Consider the following 23,027-nt stretch of genomic DNA (forward strand, 5'->3'; position numbering starts at 1 on the left):
AAAAAAACTATAATGTGAGCTATTTTTTACACATTTTATTAATACTTTTACATTAAACAGTCGCTTCTAGGCGTTTGTTGCAATCAAATCTATGACTTTTATTTAATTTTATGCAAAGCTTATTTCAATTTCTAACACTTGTGTGTTTCGTATTCCACATTGAGCTAGACACTCCTAGACCTAGACACGTTATGATTCCCTCATTCGCATACAAACAACTCATCCGGATTGAATCCGTTCAAAAAAACAGCCCCATTCATTCGAATGGTAACGGCCATATTTTACGCTTTTTTATGGCTTCGCCTCCAGCTCTGGCGGGCGGTCTGCATCTTCTTCCGAACCGGAAGTAAGCCTAAAAACGGTCAAAACATCGACTATCGAACGATATGAATGAATAAACAAAAAAGGGCTAACCGTTTAACCTCCGGACCCGGGAATAAACGGGTAGCAAACCCCAAAAATCGCTAATTTAATCAGTAGCAAAGTGCTCTCCTTCCACCTTCCGGGATCCCCATTTGGTTTCTCCATTTGCTCCTGCCATCCATTAGAACAGCTGCCTCGTTTTGGAGGTTTTTTTCATACCGTCATCATATTTTTTGTGTGTGGAATCTCTCATCTTGGGCGAAAACAGTGCAGCTTCTTTCCGTGCGAAGCTTTGCTTAGTTTTGGTGCGTCCTTTAATCATTTCGGACCTGTCAGTGAGCTCGTTTCTGCCTGCTCTGCAGTATTTCATTCGTTTTTTGTGTGTCTGCTCTTGTATACACTTGTTTGTTTTTCGGTTGTGAAGACACTCTGTTTTACTCTCGGCGAACTAATTTACAGCGTTTGCTGTTGCTGTCCGGGCGTGGGAAACGGGCCCTGTAGCTCACATACACATCCATCCATCTCCCGTCTGCAAGAGTCGTGTTGATGCAGCCGAGCTGTGGAAGCTACACGAAAAAGCACCTGCCCTCATGTGTCCAGACAACGAGAGTAGGGCGAGAGCTACCGCAGCAAAAAAAGAAAAAAACGGAAAGCCGGAAAACTGGTAGCGTTTGTTGCTGCTGCTGCTGCTGCTGCTACCGTGCTTTCCGAGCTGTGCTTCTGTGCTGTGATGGTGTTGATACAGCAAACGTGCAAAGAAAAGTTGCCAGCTCATTAAGACATGGAAGTTTCTTTTTTCGCTCTCCTGAGCTGCTCAGGCTGGCCCTCACTCGTTCGCTCACTTAGTTGATTAATTGCTGCAAAACGGGCAAACCGTTGGCTTCACCGATCGATTGGGCTGTTGTGTTTATTGATTTTTAAACACACTCTTGCTCGCCAACGATTAACGACCTAACGGAAGCATGTTCGAGTGGCATTACTAGCCGCCCCTGCCCCGCCGAGCCAACCTATTAACTAATAGGCTTACGCGTTGCTCACCGAATGCGTGTGCAAATGAGCAGCAGCAGCAGCACGGGAAAGGCTGTATTATTACTGCGTTGATTAAAAGCTTTTGCTTGTTTTCAAATTTTCCAAAGCGCCACAGTTCCACCTGCCCACCCGAAGCACACAAAAGCACCGGTGGAGCATCATTATCACGAGAACAAAACACAAAAAAGATCTCATTGATGAGCCCCACAGACAAGAAGGAACGCCCATTCCGTGGCTTTTGGGGTGGGTTTGAGATTTTTCCCTCCACACAGCCATGGCCCACTCTTTGGATTGCGGCAGCATTAGAAACGGAAACGCCTACGCCAAAAAAATAACAAAACAAAACCGGACCTACAGAAAATCCTAGACCACATCGGTCACACGAGAATCGAACAGTGAAGGGAGAAGCGGCCAAAAGCAATAACTATAATTTAACAGGCTCATAAAATTTATCATAAAATTATAAGAATTGAATTTGATTTAACAGGCCCTGTGGTCGCGCGTGTTTGCCTTTTGCGATTTCGGGGTAGGCACGGGAACCGGGTCCGTTTGACTCCGCGCTGCTTTTGGTGGGATACACGCGTACACGACACACTTTCTTTCCCGGGGCTCGCTCTGCCCGTGCTGCAGCAACGCTTGAGACGGGGCTGCAGCAACGCTTGAAGAAGCCAGTGCAGCGTCAGGTCCGAAGTCATTCCACGGTAGTCGAACACGGTCCAACATGTCCACCGAGCCGGAACGAAACTGCTTCTGACAGTGGCGAACCCGCGGGGAACGATGCGCACGACGACGACGACGACTTGCATGTCGCTGCCGACACTGCAGCAACTGACCAAAGCCGTCCTCCGTACCCGGTGTCCTTCTGCTCGACATGACTTCAGTCGGTGATGTCGCGCCGGCTGAAGCTTCTCGAGTGGAAAGTTACGACCAAGTTGAGAGGCCCTTCCTTGCCTGCAGAAAGAATCGCCAACGTGTGCTGGCTCATGTTTTATTCATCCCTGGAACACGCTTGGGTATGTGTTCGCGCTTCGCTCGCGTATGATTTACACGCATTGCCTCTAAGGGAAGGGGGACAGGGTGATGCTTGTGTCGTTTCGCGCAGCACCTTTCGTACGTTCCAGAAGACTACCGCTCGGGGAGCAGTCACCGTGGACACCTTCAATTTCAATGGTAATTTTAATTAATGGGAAGGGCGAAGGTGATGTTCAAGATGCAGCTGGGGCCTGCACGTTTGCAAAACGCCAGTAGCATCTGGCGTTCTCGCTCTGCATACGCTTTGATTTTCTTTTTGGAGGTTCTCAGTATCATTAGGTGCTAGTAAAGGTGTCTTGGTTTTGGAAGATTCAAAGATAGAGAGAGAGGAAGAAGGACAAGTCACTAGAGCCATGTAATCAACCGAATCGTACAACGCTAGTATCAACTCCAATTAATCTCGCCCCGGCTGTAAATGTGGCCCTCAAATTAATCACCAATTTTTACGGCCAGCCCGGGCTATGAATAATGAATCGCACGCCGCAAGTGCGAGATGTCGCTGTGAGCTGTCAAAATTATCCAAAACCCTAAACAACCAAAACTCTTTTACGGCCCAGGCTCCAGCCGCGATCCATCCGCGCAGCATATCGATATCGAGCGATAGAGTTGCTGAGGACCGGATGCCTCTTTGCGTACTGGGACGTGGCCATCAAACACAAACACACACCAAAAGAGATGGTACAATAAAAGCTTAATTTTGAGGCTCTTTTTTGATTCTCCAAGAAACGGGGAAGAGATGTCCATCATTCCTAGCCAGTCAATGCCTCCCGCGCCTAACGAACGGGGTTTTTTGATGGGCATGCGCCTATAAAACTCAACCCCCCCTTTTCGGGAATGGAAAGCGCTTTAACCCCTGCTTCTTTGGGCCTCAAGTCATAAAGCGTTTGATTAGACCCAACGGCAACGGTGTATGTGTGTTTGTGTGGGTTGATTTACAAAGTACACAACATTTAGACTTTCCTATCAAAACGGTTGTCGAACGGAACGAGCGGAGCAGAAACCACAATTTCGCTATCTTGTACCCTGACGCACTGCCCCGTAAATCCGGTGGCCATTATTTGGTGTGCGTAATATTGTCGCCGTTACGACTTACGCACAAACCCGCCAAAAGGTTGTTGTTTTTTAATGTCCTCAAAACTTATCAGAAAAGCATTCCTGGGTAGCCATTCACCTTGTGCGATAAGATTCCCGGGGTTTGTTTTTTCGGGAGGAGCGAACTTACCATTAACCAGACAGCTGGTTTTGATTTAAAGTCTGAATATCAAATTAGATCTATTCCGCCGGCCGCGGTACACCTGTTTGGCATTCCTAAGTAGTACAGAAATTTACGACCCCAAATACATAAAGATCTCCAATCTCTATGGCCATGTACGCGATCACCACACGCCGCAACGCACACACGGGAGAGCGATCTTGTGGCTTGGCATCCAAACCCCAACGATCCATCCGCCAATTCTTACCCATCGTACCAAACGAGGTACAACAAGTGGCCTGTTCAGCTCGGGCGCGATCGCCAAGCATCCGCACAGCAGACTGGCGCGACATTAAAAATGCATGCAATTCCTCCTACCGTTCGCCATTAAAATCACTTCACGTGGTCGTGGCCGTTTGCTTTCGCTCGCACTTTTCCGCTGCTTCCCGTGCTGCTGCTGCCGCTGTTGTTGCTACCCATTGCGCGACGGCACCCACAGTCACTGTGTCCGGGCGGGCTTCCCTTTCCCGCTAACGAGGGCGCGAAAGACTCATCAATGTTTGTAATTAAAACTTCACATTTTTGCCCTGCCCTTTGCCTCGGTCTCGACAAGCAGCACCGACAGGAGGAAGTTAAGAACCGGCACAACAAGGGGTCTATAATTTTACGACGCTTCTTGCCGACGACGCGTCTCGGGGGCGTACAAGATCGAGCCACAGCCCGTCCTCTGGCACACTCGTTGCCCTACGGCACAGGGCTGCCCGAAAAGCAGGGGGTTTTCCTACTTTAATTTTTATGGCATCGTAAAATTATAAAAATTATACTGTTTTTCTTTAATACAAGGCTTTGGTGCGGTGCGATCGAGGGCTTTAGGGGAATGGTGGAAAGTTTTCTTCACAAGTCCCAACCCGAAGGTGATGGTGAGTCTTTGAGATTGTTGTTACTTTGAACTAGTTTTCCTCCCCCTCAAGCGAGCGGGTTCGGAGTTTCCTACGGGAACAAACTCTGTTGCTGATTGCTGGATTTTATGGTCACTCCTACACAACTCCCAGCTGTGCGACCTGCGCAGATATTGGAGATGCTTTCCCCCTCGTCAAAACTGTTGGCGGAAGATGGTCGGAGGAACCTCCTCTTCCGTCTTCTGTGTGCTAGTTTAAATTAATTTATTTCCAAAACTATTAAATTATCGCCGCACGGTGCAGGAGCCTGCAGAGTTGCGTGATTTGTAATAGAGCTTTTCCGTACCGCAACTACTACTTTGCTGTTGAGACCCTCTTCTGGGCACTTCTGGGCAACTTGGAGCTCGGCGGGTGTGGTGAGATGTTTCATTTTGTAAGCACTTTGATTTGTGGCATTCCAACAAGCATTGCGTCTCGGTACCGTTAAAGAGCTTGTGGACGATCGACAGAGTGACGTAGAACGTTTTGTGATCTGAGAGAAGGAGATTCAACAACAACAAGAACAGCAAAAAAGGAAGCTCATCGTGGACATTCAAACACGTACACCGTTCCCTGATCTGCTGCCTTCCTGCTGTCAAATCTTCAAAGGGTAGTTGCTCCGAGGTTGCGCTTATCTTGATCCTGGTCTATTACACCAGCAGGGAAGATCTCCGCGTCCGTGGGGGTTTGCCGTGATCGGAGGGAGTTGCTTTTCATCTTCCCCAAAACCTATCATTTGCCGACCAACTTTTCACCCACAATCGTCCCCACGGAGACGCAAAACAGGGCAAAAGAGGGCTTCGCTCACTCCGCTCTGTATCGCTCCGTTCTCTGTGCTTTGCTGTTTGCTGCTCGGCTCGGTCGCTGGTCCGCATACCAATCAGGCGGTAATAAATTGAAAAAAAAATGTTAAGATAACAATCAGTTTTATTTTACTTCTCCTCGGACCCACCGTCATCTCACTGCCACAGCGTCCACCAACCTCTTCAACGGCTCCGTCCTATTGAGGCATAACACAAAGTATTTGGCCTCGGCAATGGTCGAAGAAGCAGCAGGAGCAGCAGCCACAGCAGCCACAGCAGCACCAGTGAAAAGAAGGCTACTCCCCGTGAGCCCTACCGAGAAGATGGCGGGTGGAGACGGACCGCGCGGGCCTTGCTGCCGTAGGCATGCTGGCTCGTGATCGTTTTGTTCGATGTTTGGATACGTTGAACTTTTCGACTCTCTCGACTATTTCTGCTGACGCATTCTCGGGTTGTGCGCTCGTTGCTCGTCAACCAACGAACGGCCGTGCTGATCGTGATCCTTCCTCAAGCTTGATCTTTCTCTAACGCAACATCCCACACCACGCTGCGAGCTCCGATTCTCTTCTCGCGCTCCCGCTCGCCCCGCGAGCACCTTTCAAACCGGTCCCGGGGCACAGCATCTTATCGGATCGAGCGCATCTCGCGCGCGCACCATAACAAATGCGCCTTCGTTACGTGCTTTTGCTTCGAGCGCAGGAGGAATTCTCTTTCTTGGCCGCGCAACGCGCCGTCGAGGAATGGGACGACCAAAACGGAATTACGAAAAGAATCTTCAAGATCTCGACGACGAATCTTGAACTCTTGGAAGATTCGAAAACTCGGGCTGGTGGTGGGATTTAAATCGGATTGCCTCAGAGAGATAAAGCAGGGAGTAGAGAGAGAGAGAGCGAGAGAGAGCAGGTGTGAATGAAGGGGAAAAAACGCGGAAACAACAGAACCGAAAATATTTTAATTGTAATTTATGATTTTCCACCATGCGAATTAATTGTTTCGTTCGTACGTGCGTACCTGTATGTGCTTTGGAAGTGTGATCATCCTGAGATTGCGAGATTCAATTCTCAGCTTTGCTGGTTTCTGTGCAATCCTTGGAAACCTTAATGACAGATATTCAATTAAAGCAACAAAAGCAAAATCCGATTCTGCGAGTGTAATTGTTTTTCGATTTATCATGGGATTAAATCCCGGTAAAGCGATTAAACAATTAAGCGAAATTTCGGTTCGGGATTTGGTTTCTTGTGTTTGAGATCAATATTTAATTGAACCCTGAGGAAGCAATTGCATCCACAGCATAGGCAACACTTGAAACATTCGAAATAAAAATAAACAATCAATAGACACCCGTCTCTAAAAGCTGGTAGTTAACTTCTGTGTAACTTGTCCAACATCGGGCTCGCTTCCGGATGTCATGTGTTAATCCATCAAAAAACGCCACCCGTCCAACGGTCGATTTAATGTCGCTCGAGGGTGAGTTATGAGCCTGCTGTCGAACGGCTGCTGCCAACCGCTTTCGCTGACGGACAGCAACCGTCCCAAGAGCAAGTCACAAAAACAAGGCAGTAGTCAGTGGCTACGTTTTGTACTGCCAAAAACAGAGCTCGTTGTCTCGAACGCCTCGAGCACCGTTCATTTACTGTCGTCCAGTCAAGGTCTGCACAGCCAGCGTTCCGGCAGCGTCTGCGGGTGGGATTTTACCGCCATCGCGGCACATTAAAAGTCGCCCCGATGTGTGTGGAGTGCCAATTTTGGGCTCAGAGTTTTTAGGGTGACGGTGAGGACACTGCAGGGAGAGTTTGGCGGACAGTGTGGTCTACTTCGGGAGAGGTATCAGAAGCTCTTAAAAAGTAGCACAATATGACGGTGGACCTTTGTGAGTAAGTGCAATCACTTGGAAGAAGATTGGAATGGGAGAAGTTGGGTCAAATATCGGCCACCTTCGTTGGGTCCTTGGACCATGGTTGCTTCGAGGGAGACTTAAGAAGCCGTAAAGAACCTCTGTTTTTGGAGAACAATGTCTAGAGGTACAATCGCTTTCGGTAAGCTCCAATAGTTGTGTACAACCCAGAATAGCATTTTAAAGTACATTTGAACATGTTTCATGAAACCTTCAATATCCAGAATTCCAGAAGCGAAATATACTCCAACAAACACTTGTTCCAGCTTACTGGAAGCTAACAAAGTACAACTCGTTAAGAGAAACAACATTGGAGGTCTCTGTAGAATGTTGCATCGGTTCAAAACACAAACATAATGTTTAAATTTAATGTGACTGGCTGGCCACCAATGAATTGCTTTAAGGCCTTGCGTTAGCTGTGAGCGGTTCGTTTCGATGGCATCAAATTACCAAACGATTCCCGAGAGAGAGAGAGAGAGAGAGAGAGCCCGACAAAACCCCAAAGAACAAAACACATCAAATACAAAACGGCCCAACATTGTTGTTCGATCGAGAAGTAGCGTTTTACTTGATGGATTGATGCGGACGAGAACTTCTTCCATCCTTAAGGGAATGAAGTCATCAAAAACCGGGGGACTTGGGAGAAACAGCCTGTCGAGATGAATCGATGCCATTGTTTCCTCGCACCGATACTCGCAAGCCGAGACTGCTGCTACCCTGCGGTGTAATAAATCGTGGTTTCGTGGTTTAGCTTATGCTTTGAAAAGGGTTTCTCGAACTAAGGGGAAAGGGTTTGGAAACGCTTTTTGTGTGCTCACTCCGAGTGACATCATAAATTTTTGCACGGAGAGTCTTTTGGTTGCACCAAGCAGTACCAGGAATAGAGAGACAGAGAGAGGGAAGCAAAGGAATGTTTATTATTTATTTGAGCCTGTTGCACCACAACAACTACGGACACAGGCTTGTGTGGTATTAGAAATTTGCAGCTCGAGTTATCGGTTTCGGTTTTGCACAACTACTTCAGGGAGGTTTGCTTTATGGTTGACCGAATGATCAACCGATCGCATAGCTCACCTTACAGTTGTAGTTGAAAATCGTTTCACGAGCCATTTTGGAAGTGATTTTTCAACAGCTCTTACGTTGCTTGCGGTTTCCCGGTGCTCCAGGTGAAAGTTTTTTTTACCGCCAAAGATGAGACAACCCATTGACGGTTGATCATTTATACCACACACAAGCAGGGCCGTAATCTTGTGCGGTTTTTCGAATTGATGCTATAAATACAAAATATTGGTCATAAAATCGCCATTACTCGGTTGTGGCGAAAAATCTCTCACTTCTCGTTGCAATTAAACTAAAGGAAAGCTCTACACTTCGATAAACCTTTTCGACATTCTCACACCGATACTCGCCCTATGCCGTAGGGGCCACAGGTTCATGCCGCCTTTTTTCCTCCTGACTGATTGGCTCAGCAAACACACTCAGACACACACACACACACACCCACACACACACACACACAGACCTCCGATGAGAGGTCACAGTTAAAACCTGACGAACGAAGCGAACGCTTGATGCAGGCAAATGATGAAAACGAAAAGAAACACCTTACCACCAGATGGTGCCGCTCGGGGTGAGGGGGGGATCGAAATTCCTGTCCCGTCTTCCGAAATCACCACCATGGGTAGGACCACCAGGAGAGTCCCCCTACTCACCGAGGGCTGGCAAATGTACAATCAGTTTGATTGAATCGCGCCGCGATCGCGCGCGTTGGAGCTGCGTTGATTTATCGAAATCTCCAGATCCATGGCCAAGAACCGTCCGTCTTCAGTCAGCGACAGATGGTGAGCCTGGCGGTGAGGCGATGAGGATGAACCGACGGCCCAAGACGATCAAATCATCGTGCACCATAAATCACGCGAAAAGAGGCGAGCGAAGAATGCCAGCAGGCGCATCTCCCCAACGAAACGATCTTGCGGGTGAGGTTTATTTTCCAAATCTAATTTGATGCGATGGCGGTGCCGCGATCGATTTGATAAAATTAAGATCCGATCAACAGCGCAACAGGTTTGGGAGAGGTCCTATTAGACGCTTTTTTCGGGGTAAGAAATATTATGCGCTAACGCTTAGGCTGCAAATGCTTTGAAGCTAAGCGCTCGTTTTAATTACTTACAGCTGAAGAAGAGGGAGCACACAAAAAGCCCGCCATTTTGCTCACAGCACGTCACCTGAAATCTGACGCGTGTGAATTGTGTCTACGAGAATGAGAATACAGCAACAACAACAAAAAATGAACCCCTCTACAAGCTTGATCAGCAATTAGGTTAACGTGCTGAAACTGAAACATTCCAATTCCACTCCCGTCACTCATTATCTGCGACAACCGCATGCTGCCGTATGTGAACAGTGAAGGGGAGAAGAAGTAGACAAAAAAATGCTTCTAATCTCGCCCGCGTCAGCCATGGCCTGGAATTATGTTGATACACACGCATAAGTTTTTGCTTGCCTGTCGTCTTCATCGGCAGCCCGCAAGAGACGCTCTCCTTGGAAGCGCTTCAGAAGAGGAACAAATCAGATCCCATCAGAGCACGTACGACAAGACGTAGCAGCAGCAGCAGCGGACAAAAAAAAAACGAACGTCCCAACCTGTGATGAACGTAAATGAGTTCATTTCAGTCAAGTGTCATAAAAATAAGATAAAAAGTAGCAAAAGCGGAAGACCCTATTGCCAACCCAAACAACTCGGTGGATGTGTTGGGGAAGCAAAAAAACTCAACCAACTCAGAAAAAAATAAGCGTTCCGATGAATCGTTAAGATGGGGCCAACTGTTTCGGTGCCGTTTCGCAGTTGTGCCATTTTTACGAGCCTGTTGACGGCAGGGGGCCCACCGTAGCCTTAATTTTCGTATCTGTTTTGAGTATGATTTTGTTTTGGCAGGTTTGTGAGAAACGATATGGTGGTGCTTTTGTTGGGGTTGTTGTAGAAGATGATTTGACAGGATATTGTTTTAAATTTGGGTTGACGTTGTACATTTAAAATGCTTTCAATTTGGTGATTTATACTCCAGCTTCTACACACTTTGAATAAAACAAAATATACAAATATTGTGTTTTAAAAGATGTAGCTATGTTTCAGAATCGGTTACGTATATCCTAACCTCCTTGGGACATCCCATTCCGCCACAAACCAACAACTTGCACAACAGTTTACTAGCCTGATGAAAAATTTAAACCCATGTCATAAAATATTTACCAACAACGGGCAAGCTCTTGCTCATCCAGGGGATTTTACAAAACTTCTGTACTCCTCGGGCCAACAATCACCGGCAATGGTTACAAAAGGGGTTAGTTTTCGTTCTTTTTTTTGGGTTGGTGACAGCTTCTGCTATTGCACCACGCTTATTTGCACTCGCAGCAGCATTCTAATCGGAGTACAACGGCAGCCAACCCAGTGGCATCGTTATCAACGCCGACACCGTGAGCAAACACTGCCACGGTAACGCTCCCAGCCCAGGCTCAAACCCCACGCTGGAGGTGTTCAAATAAGATAAGAAAAGCACACGAGTACACACAGACACACACAGACAGACCTCCACCGTTTGTGCAGGGGAGAGAACAAAATGTAGGCCAACCAGAGAGGGGAGAAGGTGGTATTGTGTGGTTGCACATTGCACATACACACTGCTTTGGGTGCTTTTTCTCTCTCTCCTGACCCTTGCTTCACTAACAGCATACCGTGTGGTGTAATACACGTACGATCCTCTCCAACGTGTACCAGGTGCATTGGAGTGTGTGTATTTCTTCCAACAGTTTTCCAGTTTCCACTTTATCGAATGCGGGTTAGAACATGAGGCTGGCTCCCCCCAGACACAAATGGTCCGGAATCATGTTTGACCACGGGTGCCAAGAAATGATCCGATTCAGTTTCAGGCCATAGCCTTTTTACTTTTTTCGGTTTGTTCTCCCTTCGTTTGCCCCGAGCATGATGTGTGCTGCATTGTGTGTGATGGAAAGTGCATCGCCAAATGGGTTCTACTGCACTGCAATTGAGCATTCGAAGTGCAATTGTAGCACCCGTAAGTGGTGCCGCATTTTCATTCTTTCCTTTGCACGGTCTTTCCCCCCATTCTTTCCGCCCCGCTTTCTGTAAAAGCTTACACGCATGGTTGGATGGGTTTTAGAACACGTTTGTTAGATTTTATTGCAAACTTAGCATGTTACTCTTTCTTTCCAATCTCCAATTTGCCCCTTTTTGCTTAATGAAAATCCCCATTTCCACTGCACACACACCTGTGAGCCGCAGTGTATTCGCTTTAACCCGTTTTCGGTGGCACGCCTTATCTGGAGGGAATAAATTTTAATAAATAAATAATGAAATGAGAAATTTCTCGCCTCACTTACAATCACGGGTGTGTCGGTCGGGGCCATTGCCACTGGAAGCAGCGATCTGCTACTACGTGCACTTACACACCCCGGGTGGGCCCCAAACCACCCGGCCGGTGCTGAATGAAAATGAAGAAAAATGCATGTTGGGGCCGGTGCTGCCGCTTTTCGCAGGTCACCTTCCACCCAAGCACCCCCAAAAGCAGGCAAAAAATGCGAAGCGACACATGAAAACACGTTACACGTCTCACGGTTGAGCTGGGAAATGATTTATCGGAAGATTTGGGTAGCAAAAGTAGCCCGGAGAAGAGGGCAAAGCAAGTGACGCTACCCTAGTTGGGTTTCTTTTTCGTGGGGCGTTGTGTTGGCCCGTTGTTTTGCTGTTGTCTTTTTGTTGCCTTATTACTAATTACTAATTCATTCGGGGATTTGGCGACCCCGTGCAGGCGTGTCGGCATGGCATGTACCGAGGTGTTGGCCGTAAATTTGTTTCCATTTTTATTTTCCTCCCTTCGTATCGTATCCCTCTCGCTCTCACACTGTCTTCTTTTTTTATTTGCTACTGTTGCTTCTAACAACACACCACACACACAAGTGGCACACTAGTGAGGAGATAGAGGATGATGTATGAAAAATATGCACCAAATCCTCCTACCATCGGCGTCCGAGTAGGCGATAGAGTCCGGTAGCCATGGAGCCCGGTGTTGGCTGTAGTTACTTTGCGCGAGCGTTAATGAGGCGTGAGGTAGCTAACAGGTTGATTTATACGACCAGCGCGGCCCCCGGCTCCCAACCGGCGTTTGGCGGGGGCCATTTTCTTCGTTCCGGTGCTGATGGTGCACACTCTCGCACACACACACACATACTTGAGCCCACTCACACACTTTCGCCCCTTTTCCCCTTTATTGGATGGGTTGTTTGGTAATTAAAGATTTTAATTTAACTACCGAACAACGGCTTGTACTTGATAGTTTGAACAAGTTGTGTTAGCGTGTTTTGTTTCCCCTTTTTGTTTCTCGTTTGATTTCGAAAGCTTCCGTGTTGGTTGGTAGTGTTTGCCCTGCAGCAAGTACAATGTCATGTTTCCAACGCTTTATGGATGCGTTCATTAAAAGCTAATTTATTTCTATAAGCCGTAGCGTGTTGGTTAAGAGTTTTGGTGCAATGTGTGGTGCCGTGACCAGGATTGGCATTATTTAAATTGCTCTTGCTGCTTCATACAATAGTTTGATTGTTCTACTTTTTTTTATTAATTTCAATTTATCACTCCTAACACACTATTTGATGTTTGCACTCGTTGGTGCCGTGACCAGGATCCTCTTAAATGTATTAATGTTTCTCTATCGCAAAAAAGCTGCATTTCATTTCGTTTGCTCGTGTTTGCACGTGGATTTAGTTTCGTCGTATGTGCGCAGTGGGTTGGTTTGATGCGTTGGAACACTTAAACGTACGTACACAATCCGCCCACCCTCGACTTGGCACGACTCGGTAGGATTGGGTCACGTTTTGTTTGCACACCCCTTAGCCCTGTGTGCCCTGGCAGCGCGATGTAGTTCTTTAATTCTTTCCCAATTTTCTCGCTGCCTTCTTGCTTACTGGAGATGAGTGTGTGTGTGTACGTGTATGCATATGGAACAAAAACACATCACACCGAAAACATTCCACAACAGCCCTGCAGCAGTGCCTATATGCTTTATGGTGCTACAGCGTTAGATTGCATGTGTCTGGGCCTGGCGTGGCCCTTGCCTTGTTGTGCTTTCTTTCCTCCTCCGTCCGTTTTTTTTCTTCTCTCCCTTCGCTCTTGAGTCGATTGTTTACTTACACTCTTTCTCTCGCTGAAAGCTTATCAACCTCGCCAGCAGAGCAGCAGCGGAGTGTGTGCATGAGTAGGGAAAAAAGGACGAACCGTGGCAGAGAAAATGTTTACGTTTGGCCAAAATATATATTCAACCGGACACGCACCAGACAAGCAGGGCGGGCGGGGCCCAAAAGCAACAATCTTGCCTCAGAACCTCGGCCGGTGGCAGGAGGCAAAGAACGAAGACCAATATTTGTTCAGAACCCCCGAAGGCAACAGAGCGCATATTAGTGTGTGCGCTGGCTGGCTGCGAGGGTGCTGACGAAAAATGCAATCGAAACACCCCGAATCTCCCGTGACCCGTGTTGTTGGCCAACAACAACAGCAGCAGCAGCAGGAAGAGAGAAAGAGAGAGAGAAAAGCGAGAGAAGCCTTCAATAAATCATTGGCCGCGATCGTACCACGCCCGGGCGAAACGCCTATATGTGTTTGGGGTGTACGTTAGCCAAAATGATATCTTCCTCATACATCGACGGGTGTTTGCAACGGGTTCGTTGAGACCTGTATATCTCTATTTCGAGGCCTTAGCTAAAAGTATCCTTTCTGGTCGTTTTTTCAACCGTTAACTCATTTTAGCATTCACGTTGGTTCAATTTTATAATTCTATTATTCCCGTTTTTTCTTGTTTCTTCTCCAGACGCGCCACCAAAATGCCCACCGAAGGTCCAACGCTGGACGACCGCGGTCTCGCAACACTGTCCCGATCGTCGCGCATCGATCAATTCCTCGCCGGCAACGGGGGCCCTCCAACCTCACCCACCATCCGTGGCTCGTCGGGCGGTTCCGGTAGTGGCAGTGCCCGAACGCCGTCCTCCTCCTCGAGCGGATACGAAAGCCAGCTGGCCTTTCAGCATCACATGATGGCGTCCGGAGGTGGTCCGCCCCAGCACCATGGACGGGAAAGCTCAGCCTTTGTTCCGGTGCTACCGTCCCGAGCGCTTCGACCCAGCCTCTATCCGGGCGTGCTGGAAGGTCCACCGGACGGCCTGTCCAAGGAAGGTGTCCCAAAGCGTGGCTCTAGCTACGAACTGATGGCCATGATGGCCGACAAGCGCAAAGAGCTCGCGTTGAGGGAAGCGGCAGCCGCCGCCATGCTACTTCCACGCCCCGGTGGTCCACCGGTACAGTCGCCTTCCGGTATTTATCCACCGCCGGGGGCATTCCTTGGCGGTCCGGGACCATCGCCCACGTCCGCCGGCACTTTCACGTTCCCACCGGCCGGCGTAGGGCTTTACCCACCGGGCGTCCCACCCGGCATGCATGCCGGGCTCGATCGAAGACTGCTGCGTGCGCCCGGACGTGCCTCCCGGCCCAAGAAACAGTTCATCTGCAAGTTCTGCAACCGCCAGTTCACCAAATCGTACAACCTGCTCATCCACGAGCGGACGCACACGGACGAGCGGCCGTACTCGTGTGACATCTGTCTGAAGGCGTTCCGAAGGCAGGATCATTTACGCGATCACAGGTAGGACAAGTTTTCACGTAAAGTGTAATTTGAATTTCTCGGCATCCTAAAAATAAAGCCCTCCTCAAGGGGCAGCAACACTTTAAGCGGGAACCGTCTCCCTGAAGGCTTTTCCCGTGCGCAAACCGCCAATTACGCTTTATCAATTTTGTTCCCTCCAAAAACACGCTCCCAAAACTTCTAACGATCGATCCCTCTGCGTATCCTTTTTCCACGTTCGGCATCATTATCTTTTGCGTGTCCTCGGGCACACAAAAAAACTGATTTCACGATGATTTATCTGTTCCTTCCCAGAAAGAAAGAAACAAAAACGCACAGCCCCACGAGAACCCGTGGGATCGATCGCCGTCCCGGTTGAGTGTTTCGTGTTGTAATGTATTCTTAAGCAGTTTTAAAACAGAGCTCTTTTAATTTACCGCTCCAAGCGGTTGGCAAAAATGGAGGGCCCTTGTTGAGAAGCATTCTCACGCCTAAACGGCCAACCAGGGGCGTCTTGTCTAAATCGCGTGCCTAGACCGAGCGGCTTGGCTGGTAATTGTTCCGGCAGCGGCCCGACCCGGCGACTTGCGTGTGCTTGCTCGTGTAAATGTCACTGTGATTTGCGTTTCTGTAACTCATCGTTTTACCTTCAACCCCCAGCAGGGTGACAGGAGGTGACGTACGTGTATGGTTCGCACGCAAACGCAAATTGAGCGAAAACGGGGCCGTCTGTGCGGGTTCGTGGTTTTAATTGTACGCCAGATTGCGTGCCAATTTGGTTCGGGTCGGAGCCCCAGGCTGTGGTTAGAGTTTGTGTCGGGAAACACGGAAAACATCATGTTAAAGGTAGCATGCGTTTTTGGGACGGTTGCGGTCACGAACGATAGGGTTGTGATTTATAGCGCTGGAAGCGTTGGCAATAATAGGTTTCCCGCTTGTAGATCGGTGCTGTTTTTGTTGATCGTACATTATAATAATTGCTAATTATTCAAGCATGCTCATGCCGGTAGCTTATTGCAAGCGCATTTTAAAGCTCCTTTTTCTTCAGCAAAGCAATTAATACAACCAGAAACCAATCCCATTTTCCACCATCTTGGGAACATTGCACTCTAAGAGATAAATATTTCCACAATTACTACCCACAGCGTTCGAACGAATGCGGGAACACCATTTCGTATGTGGAAACCAAGCATAAACGCCAACCAGAACAAACATTGGCCACAAACATTGGTAGCCTATGGGGGGAGAAGAAAAGCGAGACAAAACCTCAATTGCAGCATGCACCGGAAGTGCGGAAGCAAACAAAAGCAAGCGAAACGGTTGCAATTGTGTTGAAATTAAACGCGTTAGGGCGTGCGAGGAGTGGGAAAACCGTTCAAGAAGAAGGAATCGAACAAAAAAAAAGGCTCTCATTGCGCTTCTGTAATTAACGGAGCGTTTATGTACACACAGACACACACACACAAGCAATTTAAGTGCATCTTGCTTCCACAAAAAAAAAACAGAACAAGAACAGCCAAAGAAGAGATACTAAATTGATCGAAAAAGAGTGCAAAAATAAAACATGGAATAAATTGTGGCTCGGTTGGATGGTTTGCGTTTCTTCCTTCTTTGCTTTTTTTTTTGTGGTGTGTGTTCATAAAATGGCGCTGCCAACCCATCACCGATCACGTCCCGATCCTTATCTTCCGGTGGAAGTGCCCCGCCGAAGCAGTGGAAACACAAAAATTAGCGTAACAACAGGTGGTTACGGTTGCATTTCTGTTCGGCACGATGGTCAGGCTCTTCCGTTCCGGTTTTGATGGTTTGCAATTGTTTCATTTCTGCTTGCCCGTTTGTTTCCCCCCTTGTACGATTGCACGAAACTGGACGCGATCGGGACGCGATGGATATTCTTCTCACATTCCGGGCAGGAATAGAACTGGCAATGGAAGGGCGTTTGCGAGTCTTTCTGTGTGTGCAATGGTGTAACGATCGATTTTGCAATAATTTCGCTCCATTTCCGTTTGCCGGGCCGGAGTGCCCGGGTTCCGGTTGGTTGAGATCGATTGTGGGAAGGAAAACACATTCAGGGCTGATTGAGGTTTGAAGAAAAAGGAATAAAGTGCTATTTTTACAGTGAATAAAAGGGGGAGGTGGATTTGAATTATCTCGTACCTTAATCCTAATTTAATTCACACTTTGCTCGAATGCTGCTCCGTTCTGAGTAGCGAGGCAAAGAAGAACATGGTGTAATCGTGTCATAAGCGAAGCAGCCGTAGGAGCAGAAACAGTTGCCGACATTTAATTGAAACCGTCGCTCATTATCAAACCCATTTACTTTGTTCCATGCACGTCAACATTGCATTAAGTGTTGCCAATTAATGTTGCCCAAAACATGCACCGAAAAATACACCTGATCAACTGAGTTGCACCATGCACATAAGTGTGTTTGTGAGTTCAAAGTGAAACATTGCAATGGGGTTTTTTTGAAGCCACTTTGGAAACTTTTAGCAATTTCGCCTCATTTTCGACTTTCATCCCAGCGCTGACTTTAATTGAGTTTTGCAACGGGATATCCTCCACGCAGGATCCACACACTACATCCTGCCTGCTCATTAATATGCAAATGGGCAGTCGCCCCAGGGAGGCAAACGGAGCGAGGCGAGCGTAAAGCGAGCAAAAAAAAAACAATGACGACACCATCACGTCCGGTGCAGGATGCGTTTGAGTTTAGCATACACAACCAAAGAGAGAGAAAAAAGCAACAACTCACCACCATCATCCCCCAAAAAAAAGCAGCTTTATTGCACCAGCATGCACTGGCATGCTGCATGTTGCATGGTGTAGCGAGGCACTGCACTGCTCTTATCGGAGTTAATTTATCAAGCGTTTACCGCCCGAAGGAAGGAAGCGGCCAACAAACGCCGCCAAGTGAACGGGAATCGAAAATCGCACCTCCGTTTTTTTTTTCGTAAAGTCAGCCCAGAGTGTTTTTGTTCTTCTCACTGGCCACGATACAGGATCCTCCCTGTACGCAGGATATTCGCAAGAAGTGAGAGTAAATTATATAGTGGCCTTGTTGTTGCTCTTTTTTTCGGGCAAGAACAATCGACGACGATTCTATCAGGAGCCGGCTTGGCTCTGTCTGTTGCCAGTGTGTGTCTTGGGCAATTAATTACTTTGAAATAAAACTTACCATTATGCGTTTCTTCGTGACTTTCGGGAGGACCTGTCTTTGACAGGGGGAAAGACGGTTGTGGTATTAAGTTCCGTTAATTAAAACATGAAATATTGCATTCAATTAAGCATTAAAAGTGTCTCAATATTTGACCGAGAGGCTGGTTTAAACGGTGCGTGTGGAGAAATAATTGCCAATTTTTGGGGTCATGTTTAGCTTGGTCCCTTTTTCTTTGAGGAAAGTTCTTTTTTTTAGCAAATTATGTGAAAAAGAATCTTTTGAAAGGTTCTTTTGAATGCAACAATTAACTAATTGTTAGTACGAAGTGGCTTTTTAGTGTGAATTTGATGCAGATTGCATACCAACGGGCGTTTTCAAAGCGAATATATTTCTCATTACTTAAAGTCACCAAGAGCAATGCAAGCTGATTCGCAAACAGATCTAAACAACACTTTTTTATTCTTCCCCAACACAGATCAACTTTTTCTATCAGCATATGAATAAATCAACAACCCAGTGCAAACCATATTGCATTTAATATTCATCACCCTCGGGCAATGTATCACTTTTTCGCAGAATATTTACTTCACTCAATATTCCAAATAAAAATAGTTTTCACCCGTGATGATATTCAATCAACGATAACAGCTCGTATGTGCCAGCAAAAAGGCTCCAAAAAGAAAGCCCCACATCCTCCAGCGACCGTACCTTGCTCAAAGTAACTCTTGACCGAACAAGAATGCCACAGCCAAGAGCCAAGGGCGTGTTAGTTTTCACTGCACAGAAGCAAAGTTTTGCTGCTCCCATCGCTCGTCATGAACGTGCACCCCGTTCTTATGGAGTGCTGAAGCAAACTGTGCAAACTTGTCCTGCTACTTGGTCCTGGCTGCAAACTGCCGGAAACTGCAACCAGACACGGCACGTCGCTGAGGAAAACTCTTCCCCGAATTGCATGTAAAACATCTAGCAAAACATTAATTTGAGTACGGCTAAAAGTAAACTGTTTTGCTGCACCCGCTGAAAGATAGCTGGTCCAAGGGGAAGGGTGACCGTAAGCGAAGGGTGCCTGCTCGGTATACCTAGTTATTGGGACGCTTTTCCGGTAAAGGGAAGCAATAGGTTCACCCTTGTCAGTACCGAAAGCATATGTAGGTTTTGAGTTTTGTGCTACAAGAGTTAACATGCACCTGACAGGGCGGGTCCGTTCTTGTGTGGGAGTTTTTCAACTAGCTTAAATTTTAACGGGTAGTCGGTTTTTTCCAGTAACCGAGGTGGGTCTTTTTGGATGTCAGTAAAAAAAACGGTAAGAATCCAAACCTTCCAAAACTGGGCAATTGTTTTTAACGCTTGATTAATTCTTTGCAGCCCATTCTGGTCTGCTCGGAACAGACCCTCTTTGGGTGTGATGCTAGTTTCTAAAATGTAATCGAACTTTGGGCACCCAAATTGGCTTCCCTTAGCCGTAATCTGTTGATTCCAGTCAGTGAATTTGGTTTGAAATTTGCTCCAAAAAAGTGGGGATGAAAAAGTTGCTCTGCTTTCCGGCTCACCAGCAGACTCACACCCAAACATTTCTCCTAAAACGGCTGTGGCTTCTCTAAAAACTGCTCGTGTGAGTGAGTTAGTGAACGTGGACACACACACACACTCACAACCGCAAAAAAAGGTTCCAAAGAATGAAACAAGACCGAGCAAAGCAGAAGGGAACTTTTGCAATTTGATTCCAGCCAGTGCTGCACTTTGCTGATTGTTTGCTGCTGCAGTTCTTGTGTGTTTTGTGTTTGGTCTCGGACACCGTAACCGATTTCCTTGCCAATTTCCTTGCTCCTCCGTGTGCAAAACTGTGCTGGGGTTGGGAGACAATGTGAGACACCACACAGCACAGCAATGGAACAAATCGAACCAACTGAAAAGTTTTAAAAACTCCCCAAAACTATTAAATGAAAGACGGATGAATGAAACCTACCCAAGGAACGACCGAAAAGGAACCTACCGACTTACTGTAGCGCTTGGTCGACGCCGGCGACGGCCCCCAGAAACGGCTGTCCACTAACGTAAACGGCTCACGTACGATAACTCAACCTCCGCCGCGCACGTGGAACGTGTTTCGTTTGTGTCGGAGCTGGGTGGGGAGGGAAATAATTACATTGAATTCTTTTATAATTATACACAGTGTATTCCGTGTACCGTGTACGATGCCCCAAGGTCCTCTTGGAAAGCAAGCGCAAAACTTGTTCCGACTGTGGGGACGTGAAACTGAGAACACACCAAGAAAGAAGGTACACGTAACGTATCCAGAGCCAGGGCCACCAGCATCTTCAGAATCGGAAAAGAAACCTTTCCCAACCCGCCCGATGTTGCCGCAATTCTTCGGATGTAGCAAAACCGCAATGCATCTTCCCCGAACGTCACCTCGTCCTCGTCTGATTATTGATTCCTGCGCTGCGATAAGAGTGCCTGCTACTCGCCCTCGCCTCGTGCGATGGTGTGATATTTCGCCAGCATCCAGTGCAACACAGAGTTGCTGTTCCTGGAGTTACTGGCAGTTTGAAGGTTTGCCGTTGGATAAAAATTATAACTCAAGTAGGCCTCTCGCCTGCTCCACAACCAGTTCCGAACCCGACCGTTTCGGTGTGAGTGATGAAGCACTGCACTGCTAATGGAATCGATCCATTTTTGGAGCACACCGCAAAGTCGCAGTTGCTGCGGTGGTTCGTTCCTGATGGTGTGAATTCGTACACTCTAAGACTGTATCACGTTACACGGTGTTAGTCCGGGTCCGGATGAGATTGTACTTTTTCCCCAGTTTTTGGAAAGCAGGAACTTCTGCTCCGTAATCGTTTATCAGCAGAACAGAACGGACTTTAATCAGTTAAAGTAATATAAATCTGGTCTCGGGCTTTCGAGCCTGCTTCATGCAACCCTCCGCTGTTCGGTTTCCAAGGTTGCCGTGGAAAGTGCCTCCTCTCCACTTCGCAGGAAAGAAAGCTTACATCCCTTGTAAGCATCGCGTGCATAACAACCTTCTGGAAAAAAGGCTAATGGAGTCCCTGAGTGCAGGTTTATTTGTTCCTACTTTGCGCTTCGCTTTCGAGAGTTGTTTACATACCACACGGAGAAGCAAAAGTACACGTGTGTGTTTTGTCGATGGAAGAATGAATACACACAAACAAAATCCAGGACGCTGTAAGCTGGTGCGGTTCAAACCCCCCACCGCCGCTGCCTGGGAACTACTGCTCACTGCAATCCTTGTGAAGCACATTCCATTCGCGCAGGGCGGTTTGGGCTGGGGCGTGTATCGCTTAATCGAGCTCTTACGGATGCAAATTTTATTCCATCCTTTTGCCGCTGCCGTTGCGATGAAGAGCTGTGAGCTGTTTTTAAAAGTCTGTTTCCAGAAGTGTGCAACACTCGGCGAACCCGGAGGAAATGCCTTGATGCCGTTTTTTTCCCACATCCCTGTGAATGGTTGTGGCGGTCCTTTCGGTTCGGTGTCTGCGTTTTGAGAAGTTCTCTGCCTGGCAATTGGCATCAGACGCATTTGGCACGGTGCGTGATGACTGACTTATTTTGCAACTCGTTTTTTTTTTTTGCAAATTTCTCACTCCCTTAACTGCTTGACGTGTGTCCAAATGTGGTTCAAAACTTCGCCACAATCGTTGCCTGCGCTCTTTAGTTTGGTGCTCCCCTTTTTGTATTGTTTTCCTAAACACGCCACTTTCAACACTTGGAATTATGGTGCGCTGAAGCTGAGTAACGGGCTACGGGAGATAACGCTCCTTCCGCGGGGTGAAGGTTTTGCCCATTAAAATTCAATAGATCATTAGAAAACAATAACATAAACGGTCCGTGAGCGGTTTAGTTCGCCACTCGATAAGACGGCGGAGACCTTCGGCTCTTCAGCCGGACTCTTTTGCCCGTTTTGTGCCAGGCGGTGCCGATGACAAAGTTACGAGAGCTACCACCACCGACCATCGGGAGATCGAGATCGAGGGAGTCTTCAAGCTGTCTGGTACTACCTTTCCCTTCTGGGCCCGGGCTTTGCCCGGGGAGTGCTCTCGTACGGAGTGGAGGACCGTACATACCACAAAGCCTTCACGTGAGAGCAGAGCAACAGCACAAAAAAAGGTATCGCTGGAGTCTTCAACTCATTTGATTTGCATAGGTTTCGCTTTCGGTGTGGGGAGTGGTTGAAGACGACAGGAAGGAAAGTGCTGGTAAGAAACGAATTTTTAATAGCTTCTCATTCCAACAAACGCAACTGCCTTTTCTCCTTCGCCAGGCACTTGGGGCCGATGGTCCAAACTTACAGGAACAAGAGAGTTTTTTTCATTATTTTCTCTCCACCACACACAGCCCTTGGCAATGTTTGGGCTCGATCGATCGTGCCTGAAGACGGTGAGCGTGTACCGCAAGACACTCGCTGGAAGCTGGACGGATGAATCGTTCGATTTGAATAATTTATTCATTCGCCATCATCGGTCGCCTGCCACAGGAGCGATGCTTGGAAACGCTTTTTTTGCTTTCCAAAAGAAGAGTCGCAGAAGAAAGAGCAAACAGACAAAAATAAGCAAACGCTGATTTCAAAATGGCGATAAAATAATCACCCAAAAGTGTATGGATATTTCGGTTGGACGTTGGACGGCACAAAAGCAACAAAAAACGTACACCTTCGGAATAAGTGTCCCATATACGTCCACCCGGAGGGGGACAATCCTTCATCAACTTGTACACTTTAGTGGCGAACGATCGGTCGTATGACAGGTTTTGTATTTTTTTTGTTATTCCCACCACTGTCTCCCTAGAGGGCGCTCCGAACACCACGTTTCAGACTTGAGTGGCTTAATCCGAAGGAAAAAAGCGCTCGCCGCGCGGCATGGGGCAACATTAAAGAGAAATAACATTAATTAGTGTTATGTTGCTATATTTAACAC

The 23,027-nt window shown here is 47.5% G+C and overlaps 1 protein-coding gene across 1 annotated transcript in view; it reads left to right on the forward strand.

Moving 5' to 3' along the window:
• The window catches only part of LOC120902478 (protein bowel), a 41,889-nt gene that overhangs the window by 3,630 nt on the left and 15,232 nt on the right, over positions 1-23,027 (forward strand). Inside the window, exon 2 of the mRNA XM_040311243.1 lies at positions 14,127-14,954. Coding sequence (XP_040167177.1) covers positions 14,140-14,954 — 815 coding nt within the window. The 5' untranslated portion in view covers positions 14,127-14,139. The remainder of the gene's footprint in view (positions 1-14,126; positions 14,955-23,027) is intronic.

The sequence above is a fragment of the Anopheles arabiensis genome, chromosome 3, assembly GCF_016920715.1.
Source record: "Anopheles arabiensis isolate DONGOLA chromosome 3, AaraD3, whole genome shotgun sequence".
NCBI classification, from domain to species: Eukaryota; Metazoa; Arthropoda; class Insecta; order Diptera; family Culicidae; genus Anopheles; species Anopheles arabiensis.